Genomic DNA, 10,314 nt, shown 5'->3' on the forward strand with positions numbered 1-10,314 from the left:
AAGGGTAGTAAAGGAAACTCATGACGAGAACAAAAGAAATGTTAATCATGATTTCATAGACTCTAATGTTGGACCTAAGACCCCACCATATTCCAAAAATCGATATGAGAAAGTTTGATGGCAAGGATCCCGCAACAAGGATATTACAAATGGAGCAATTTTTCAATCTCAATAATGTGCAAAACACGCAAAAGGTACGTATTACAACTTTATATTTGGAACCAAACCAGTTTGTATGGTATCAATGGCTTTGCTCTCGTAAACAAATTCTCACTTGGACAATTTTTATAAAACAATTGACAACACATTATGAGGATACAAAAAACAAAACTTTTTTTAGCCAATTGATAAGTCTCAAACAAAAGGGTTCAATAATGGAGCACATTGAGGAGTTCCAAAAATTGAACATAAGGGTAAAAAATATTCCAGAGGAGCATAGGATTGATGTGTTCATAGGGACTTTAAACGATAATATCCAGCATGATGTTCGCCTTTGGGAACCTGATTCATTAGAGAAGGCATCTAGGTTAGCAAGAAAAATGGAAAGCAAAATTATGGCAACCAAGAGGCATACCACTCACAACTATAAATATGGAAGTGTTGTTGCCCCTACTCTTCCAAAACCTATAAAGGTTGACACCACAACAATTGGAATAAAAAGGAGCAAACGGGTTTTGTTATAATTGTGATAGCAAATACACTAAAGGTCATAAGTATGCTGAGAAGAAATTATTCTACACAGACTGTGAAGAGGAAGAGAAAAGGAGCAAGAAAGGTCAAAAGAAGAGGATATACTCCAGGAAAAAAGCCTAGATAAAGAATAAATGAATCCAACCATATCTTGTAATGCATTGGCTGGAATTACTATTCCTCAAAGCATCAAGATAGAGGGACAAATCAAGAAGAAATATGTGTTAGTATTGATTGGTTCAGGAAGTACACACAATTTTATTCATTGTAAGATAGTAAAAGAATTGAATTGCTTCCTATATCCAGCACCAGACTGTGAAGTGATGGTTGCAAATGGAGGAACGATAAATTGCTCTGGAAAGTGCCATAATATCAAGCTATCCATGGGAGAATATGTATTAACTAGCCCAATGCTTTTGATTCCAATGGGAGGTGCTGATGTTGTACTAAGAGTCCAATGGCTATAATCTTGGGTACAATAGCTTTTAATTTTCAAGAACTTTTCATGAAATTTTCTGCAGAAGGAAAGGAAGTTGAATTAAGGGGTATTGCAGGGAAACCAGGAAAGATAATCAGCTCTAACAGTATGAAAAAGCTTCTAAAAAAGGAAAAAAGAGGTGTAATTGAACAATTATGTTCGCTAGATGTTTCCACATCGGAATCATCTATTTCTCTAGATCTCCAAAAAGTCTTGCACAATCATTCCATGGTATTTTAAACTCCCAAAGGTCTCCCACCTATTTGTGATTATCATCATGCTATTCATCTAATTCCAGGAAGTGTTCCTCCAAACATCAGGTCGTACAGATATCCCTACGCCCAAAAGAGTGAAATTGAACATATGGTTGCAAAAATGTTAGAGGCTGGTATAACTCAACCTAGTCAAAGTTTTTTCTCTGCTCCAGTAGTATTGGTGCACAAGAAGGATGGATCATGGCGCATGTGTCCGAATTATAGGGAGCTGAGCAAGCTCACTATTAAAGATAAGTTTCCCATTCTGGTCATTGATGAATTACTGGATGAATTGCATGGATCAATTTGCTTGACCAAGTTGGATCTTCGTTCAGGATATCATCAAATCAGAATGAAGACTGAAAACATTCCAAAAATAGCATTTAGAACTCATGAGGGTCATTATGAATTTTTGGTCATGCCTTTTGGCCTTACCAATGCACCTTCTACATTTGAAGGTTTGATGAATTTCATTTTCAAACCCTTAGAAAATTTGTGTTATTATTTTTTGATGATATACTAATCTACAGCAAGACTTGGAAGGATCATGTTGAACATGTTGACAGGGTGCTACAACTATTGGAGGAGAAACAACTATATGCAAAAAGATCCAAATGTTTCTTTGGAGTATAAGAGGTGGAATAACTGGGTCATATTGTATCTCATGAAGGAGTTAAGATAGACCCTAGCAAAATTGAAGCCATTAAGGAATGGAAAATCCCCACATCCATAAAGCATTTGCGAGGATTTCTCGGGTTGACATGGTATTATCGCAAGTTTGTTAAGAATTATGGGACAATAGCAGTACCTCTAACAACATTATTGAAGAAAGATGCATTTTCATGAACTCCAGAAGCAACAAAGGCCTTCCAACATCTTAAAGAGGCAATGTGCCAAGCACTGGTCTTAGCTACACCAAACTTCACAACAGCCTTTATTGTGGAATGTGATGCTTTAGGAAATGGAATTGGTGTTGTTTTAATGCAAGATAAAAGACCCATTGCTTTTGAAAGTTGTCCAATCAAGGGAAAGTTTTTACACAAAGATATTTATGAGAAGGAAATGTTGAAAATACTGCATGCACTTAAGAAATGGCGGCCCTACCTAATGGGAAGACACTTCAAGGTAAAAACGGATCATGATAGCCTTAAATACTTCTTAGAACAAAGAATATCCTCTCAAGAGCAACAAATGTGGGTCACAAAGATGTTGGGTTATGACTTTGAAATCATCTACAAAAAAGGGAAGCAAAATGTGGTGGCAGATGTACTCTCAAGAAAGGATGAGTTTGTGGAAGCATTGTTGTGCACCATTTCTATTATCTAACCAGATTGGATAAACAAAACAAGGGAGGAATTGACGAATGATGAAGAAGTGTGGGCACTTATTCGAAAGTTACAACAAGATTCCAGTACATCTGATACATTTAGTTGGAAAAATGATTCATTATGGTACAAAGATCGCTTATATCTCTGTAAGAATTCCCAACTCAAACAAAAGATTCTTATGGAATTGCACACTTCTCTCTTAGGAGGGCACTCAGGATTTTTAAAAACATACCACGGGGTTAAGAAGGAATTTCTTTTGGGATGGCCTTAAATCAGATATTCAAAAGTTTGTGGCGGAATGTTTGGTTTGCCAACAAAATAAAGTTGAAACAATTAAGACCCCGGGTCTATTACAACCTTTATCCATTCCAAGCCAATGTTAGGAGGAGGTTTCAATGGATTTTATCACAGATTTACCCAAGTCTGAGGGAAAGAGTGTCATCATGGTGGTAGTTGATAGACTTACCAAGTATGCACACTTTTGTTCATTATCACATCCATTTAAAGCGAGTACAGTTTCTACTGGATTTATGGAAACAATTCAAAAGCTACATGGAACCCAAAGATTATTGTAAACGACAAAGATCCCATTTTCACTGGAAATTTTTGGACGGAATTATTTTATTGTCTTGGTACTTGGTTAGCTCATAGCTCACCTTATCATCCTTAATATGATGGGAAAATTGATATAGTAAACACATGTTTGGAAGGATATCTTTGTTGCTTTATATCTGATAAAAAGACACAATGGGTCAAATTGTTACCTCTGACTGAATGGTGGTATAACACTTCCTTCCATATAGCAACAAAAATGACCCCATTTGTGGCACTTTATGGATATCAGCCACCATCCATCACATCATATTTAAGAGAAAATTCTAAGGTTCAAGCAGTGGAACATCACATCGAACATCAACAACGAGTCCTCCAACTCTTAAAGGATAACCTCGTGTTGGCATATAATAGAATGAAACAATAGTCAGATCAACATCGCAGCGAAAAAAGTTTTGATGTAGGTGATTGGGTATCCCTACGGCTACAACCATATAAACAAATGTCCCTCAAGCATGCTAAGAAGGATAATAAATTATCACCAAAGTATTATGGTCCGTACATGGTGTTGCAAAACATTGGTACTATGGCATACAAATTGGAGCTTCCGGCAGCTTCTCGAGTGCACCCAGTTTTCCATGTTTCATGTTTAAAGAAGGTTATAGGCGACAAGCTCCCAGTTCAAACAATATTGCCAGAACTTGATGAGGAAGGAAAAATTATATTGGAACGGAATGCAATCACAGAAAAAAGAACTCGACAGCTACGAAATCGATCAATTTCAGAGTATCTCATCAAGTGGAAGAACTTATCCGCTGAAGATTCCACATGGGAGGATGAGAATTTTACATAGAAACATCCAGAGCTACTCAAGTGTTGAGGACAACACTTTTTTGAAGGAGAGGGGCATGATAGGTCCTTATAATACTAGTGATTACCCCATTACTATTGTAGTTGTATCCCTTATTAATATTGTTGTACCCCTATTGTCCCCATATTGTTATTACTGTGCCCCATAGAATCCCTCTATTGTTATTTTTGTGGCATTATATTATTATTGTTAGGTTGGTTGGGTTATATTTTAACTCCTTAGACTCCTATATATAGAAAGGAGGTTTTATCATTTAAATCATCAAAAAATTGTTCATTTATGTAATGTAAAGGAGGTTGCCCCCTTGAAGAGGCAGAATTCTAAGGTGTTGTTCTAACTTTTCTATCTTTTTGTGAGCTGGTTCCATAACAACAACCTTGCTTAACTCCAATATTACACTTAATATCTTTCAACCACCCCTCATTGCTCTTTAGATTGGCAATTACATTCTCGTATAACCTTATAGTGGCAGCTCTCAACTCGAAAGGAACCTTTAGCTCTTCTAATCTATTCCAAAGGTTGTTTCTAGGAACCATATCGAAAGCCTTTCTAAAGTCCACAAAGCAACAAAAGAGATTGGATTTATCATTTATGACATTCCTCCACAATGATCCTAAGTGTAACAAGGTGGTCTATTGTTGAATAATGCCTTCTGAAACCTGCTTGGACTTTAGCCCACTTACCTTCACTTTCAAGCCACATGCTCAACTTCTTTTCCAAAAAACTACCATATAACTTGGCTAAGAGAAGGCTGATCATAATTGTCCTATAATTAGAGGGGTTATTTGTATTCCCACTTTTAAAAATAGGGATAATGAGGCTCTCAGTCCATGGTTTAGGGAACCAAGGAACCCTTGCTTGAATGCTTGGTTGAAAAGCTTGTAGATGTGGGGGATGAGTACAGGACCTCCAATTTTTAAGATTTCCCCCTGGTAACCTTTATTATTATTATTATTATTAACCTTATCGGCGTATATCAACCACATCAGACAATGTGGTTGTATATTATACACCGGTATTTATCAATCACATTGGTAAATGTGGTTGTGCTAGTTATATACATAACATATCAATTTAGGACCTGTGGAGTTCTATTTACTTGGAACATAATTGGAATCAACAACAGAGTAAAACATAAAATATAAACCTGTACTCGCAAAAATTATAAATATGTAAATATCTTGAATCTATTAAAACATTATTCATACGCTTGTTCTGAATCGTCTTTTCACAATAGCTTACATCATACAAAAATTTCTAGAGCTCTTAATTAATTACTTATAACTGATCTGAATTGTCTTTTCACAATAGCTTACGTCATACAAAAATTTCTAGGGCTCTTAGTCAATTACTTATACCTGAATGGAAGTACCACATTTGAACTATTTCAAAACACTTCAAATGTTGCTCACCCTATTGTTTTCAGATCATTTGTTCCAGCATCTGCACCACACTTAGTTGTTGGTTTCTCACCAACTCCCTATTCCATTGCTCTTGAAGTGTTATCAAAGAAAGAATATGATGGGGACAAGTGCAGCCTGTTTGCCTATGTTCCTTCAATTTTTCTTTCATTTCAATTCTTGCTTAACTTGTGTATAGTATATTCTTGGTTAATTTTTGTATGGTATTTTATGTCAATCATGAGTTTCGCTAATAGCATGGAATCAGTTTCCCTAATAACATGGAATGTGTCTGTATTTTTCTTTAATGTGTGTGTCTTCTCTGTATTTGCATCCTTCCTCCTGTGGCGTTTACATGGTCGAATCCGGCGTCATTACTGTCCAAATCTAGGCAAAGAAAATTACCGGAGTGGCATTGACATTGAATATCTATGCTTATTCTTAAATGTATCATTTAAATCTACATGTTCTATCTTCTCACAAATTTGATCTGAGATATTGCATGTCTTTAACGCCGAGGAGCACATGGCTCTTAAAGAGGTTGGCTACACGACTTCTAGCCCGCACATTTGGTTTGGAACACTAGGGAACTTCAAGATCGCCATTGTAGTTATTAAACTAGAGACAGAGAGCAGTCAAATGAACCATAAACTAATTACGGCGTGTATTTGTGATTTGTGATAATGGCAACATCTTTGTATCATATCAAAATGCCCAAGTTTTTCTGCATGCTGCCTTTCTAATGAGATATGTAAATCTGGTGGTAGGGACTTACTGCCCAGCAGCTTCCTTGTTTATTAGAATTTGATCAATTTTGTTTTTATATGGTTTGAATTATGAAATCGATTCAATAAAATTGCCTACTAAGTGTTCTTAGATTTTTGAGTTATCGAATACAATGTGTGCATCAGCGTAACGTCCTTTTCAATAAAAATTTTGGACATCTTTTCAAACTTGGCTCTTAGCGTGTTTGTTTTATAATGGATTTCGGTCACTAAATTCTTCACAAAAGTCAAATTCGTGGACTAGGAAGTCCCACCCTATGTCTGTGGGTTTGGTTCCTGTAAATTTCCGAATATTTTAAAAATCTAAGAGAAATAAATGGTTTCATTCACGTTGATAAAATTTCCAAAATTTTCAATTTTGTTTGATAAAATTTCCAAAATTTTCAATTTTGTTTTTATGTGGTATGAATGATGAAACCGATTCAATAGAATTGCATACTAAGTGTCCAGAGGTGTTTGAGACATGTGATACAATGTGTGGCATCCGGGAACGTCGCTTTCAATTAAAAAAAATTGAAATCTTTTCAAATTTGGCTCTTAGCACGCTTGTTTTATAATGGATTTCGGTTACCAAATTCATTACAAAAGTCAAATTCGTGGACTAGGCATTTGGAATTTGCAATCAAATTACCTAAGATCAAATTAAAATTTAATGTATTTATACCTCATTTGACTAGTGTCGTCAGATTAAAGTAGAGATGCTTGGAGTGTATTCAAATTAAAGTTTTGCATGTAACACTAAACAGAATATGGACGGTACTCGTAGATTTTGGTAATTTTATTTTGACTCTTCCTATGTAACACGGAGAAATGATACCGTAAATGTGTACTATCTCGAACATTTAGCTACCTGGATTTCACTATGATATGTCACTTTCGTACTAAAACTCAGCAACAAAATCTGAGTTGTGAAGAAGAGAGGAAAAATTTGTGAGCCTTATAAGATGTTGATAAAACCAATATTGTTTCATGGAAAACTGGATCTAGTAGAAATTGAATCTAATTTATATGAAACAGATGAGTAAAAAAAAATTAAGTTTTTGAATTTTGAAGTGAAAATTCACCTATTAGAATAAGAATAATAAATAATTAAACAGCTGGTTTTAGGGTAGTTCAAACCTTTTGATATATAAAATTATGTAAGTAATGAAGGTTTTGTATCCAAGGTACTTCAAAGCTTTTGATATATAAAATTATGTAAGTAATGACGGTTTTGTATCCAATTTCCCCTCTGCTAAATCTATATAAAATCTTTAAAAGTTAAACGAATAAATAATTAAACAGTTGGTCTTAGGGTAGTTCAAAGCTTTTGATATATAAAATTATGTAGGTAATGAAGGTTTTGTATCCAAGGTAGTTCAAAGCTTTTGGTATATAAAATTATGTAAGTAATGAAGGTTTTGTATCCAATTTCCACTCTGCTAAATCTATATACAATCTTAAAAAGTTAAACGAAGTACAATCTTAATCAGTAAAATTAAGTAAATATATTTGTTGTGTTAATGATGAACCCTAATTGTACTTATTAGTTAGAAGATTGGCACATCAAAAATTTTGATGTGAATATAGATGCGGGATATGAAATTCAGATTATTTCTCACTAGAGAAAACTGAATTCTCAAAAAAATTTAGTAATAACTGAAATATTATTTCATGTATTACATCTTAACAAAAATACATACAAAATAAAAGTTCTGAAAGTTTTGTGAAACTATAACGCCGCAAAAGTAGAACTTCAGCTTAAGCAAAATGAAGACTGTGGGCGAAGAGACTTTTTGTGAAGCTATACGCAAGATTCAACTATGCAAAATTAGAAACTCAAGAAAAATGAAGACCACGCTTCGGCAATCGTCTTATAAGATAAAATTTTGTGTGACATGTTATGATTTCGTCTTCACAGCTATGATTGTTTGGGAAAATAACTCTGAAAAAAAACATTCCTAGGTGAGGCTATGGTTTCTTTGCCTACAGAATAAGGGAAATTTTCTTCACATATATACATCACTGACCATCCTCGACGGTGGCATTCAACCATGAAATTCCGTTCCAGTAATTTCTATTTTTGCTTGCGGTTGTGATAAAAAATCATTTTGAATCATCCTCCGAAATATCATCCTCCCAAAGGGACTCATAAAAAACCGCCGGAGTCACAGGATAACCATACACGGCATCATCTGAATACATGTTGGCCATTGAATCTCCATCCAAAAGGTTCATGATGATTCCAAGTTCAACAGCAGTATGGTCCACAAAGAAACTAAGCTCTGCACGAACATCGTCGTAATACGTCAAATTTCCTTCTGAATGCATGTCTCCTGTATCAGAAGCCGAGGCCGCTTCAGGATTCCAGTCCGTCAGCTGTTTAATTATACTACCATTCGCATCAACACCATCTTCTTGCCCTTTCAATCCGACTTCATCTTCCAGAGATTTCATGAGCCCGTTCAGCCTCTCGTCCTCAAGATGAATCGTACTAGGGATTTCTTCTGGATTACTGTTAATAGCATCCATATTATCGATCATCTCGAGCAAACCCATGAGATAACTATCTTGCATCAACTTTATGCTATTGCTTCTCTTTGCATCGGGCAAAGTCAATTCCCCATTCTGATACTCATCTCTGCCTCGCTTATTCTGAGAAACTTGGGAAGAAGCGGCCATCTCTGCAAAGTAATGCCGTAATTAAAAGACAACAACAAATAAAGCAAAAGAGAGTCTGGTTTATATAAGATATCCGTTTTCCTTCGAGCTTTGATAGTTATACATGAGTATAAATTGTGCTGAAGCTATTTTCAGGTATATATAGTCCTCTAGACAACAAAATTTACTAAGACTAATATTTTCCACCTAACCACTAGGCCACATCCATAAAACTCCTTCGAACTTTGATAGTTACAAAGCCTTGACTACTGACTTTTCAACTATGCACAGCTCTATCAACTCGAAAGCTGTCAACAACACAATATAGAGAGTTAGCTGTATGTTGAATGATAAGAGATTGTAGATTTTGACTAAAGTGTCGCATGAGGTGAAAGATTCCTAACAAACCCGATGTAGTTTCTTTTTACTTTGCTTCCTTGCACCCGGCGAAGTCGAAATCATGTTGCCGAGGTACAGACGCCCTTTCAAAGTTAAAAAAAAAACGTAGGTCATTTAATGTCCAAATTGACCACATTCATGATTCAGATCTCCACACGTAACGCTACTACAGCTGCCAGTCTTCTGTGCTAGTCTCAGGTTTAGTTCAACATTCAAAATCTCTCCGGGATTATCATGATGTATGTAGACTGAAGTCTTCGCGAATTGCAATTATCTCAACTGTATTCAACGCTCATCGAATTTTGAAATCTATTTTGTCCCGTTACTTCATATTGACTTAATCTTATTCGGCAAACAGGAAATATGAACAAAAATAATTTCAATGATCCGCTACTCGCGTCATTGATTTAATTTGATTGGGTAATTGACTCTTTCTTGGGACACATGCGGTTCTGACCTTTCATGAATTTGATGGAATTGGGCATTACGATGAAATTATTCGCTACTGGCGTCATTGATTTAATTTGACTGGGCAATTGACTCTTTCAGGGAGACAAGCGGTTCTGACGTTTCATGGATTTGATGGGATTGCGCATTACGAATATTCTAATTTGAAAAAGTGGAATTTGTAATTTTATAATATTTGGTAAACATTGCATTTTTATAAATGAAATGGTTGATTACGTACATATGTTTGGTTTATAGTAGAATTGATTTGACGAATTTCAAATAATGTTCCAGATTTGATAATTTTACCATATTTTTTTATCTTGTATATGATTTAATTTAATGGAAAGTAAGAAAAATTTGTGAATTTATTGAGTTTCTTAAGTTTGCCAGTCATTTTAATTTATTAAAATATAATTGTCCCATTTAGACACCGTGACATGGTTATCAATATTCTGAAACTTTTGCAT

General features: G+C 35.1%; 1 protein-coding gene across 1 annotated transcript; it reads right to left on the bottom strand.

Moving 5' to 3' along the window:
- Positions 1–8,199: 8,199 nt before the first annotated feature.
- On the bottom strand, positions 8,200–9,106 carry LOC149170984 (uncharacterized). Its single transcript, XM_089427401.1, has one exon. It carries the CDS (start codon positions 9,017–9,019, stop codon positions 8,444–8,446), a length of 576 nt encoding a protein of 191 aa, XP_089283527.1. The 5' UTR covers positions 9,020–9,106; the 3' UTR covers positions 8,200–8,443.
- Between the last annotated feature and the right edge of the window lie 1,208 nt (positions 9,107–10,314).

The sequence above is a fragment of the Pinus tabuliformis genome, chromosome 4_2, assembly GCF_031772625.1.
Source record: "Pinus tabuliformis cultivar Carrire ecotype Pingquan chromosome 4_2, CPIR1, whole genome shotgun sequence".
Classification (NCBI taxonomy): Eukaryota; Viridiplantae; Streptophyta; class Pinopsida; order Pinales; family Pinaceae; genus Pinus; species Pinus tabuliformis.

Excerpts from the sequence above, each read along its gene's own strand:
- LOC149170984 (XM_089427401.1), bottom strand. The coding sequence starts at position 9,019 with ATGGCCGCTTCTTCCCAAGTTTCTCAGAATAAGCGAGGCAGAGATGAG.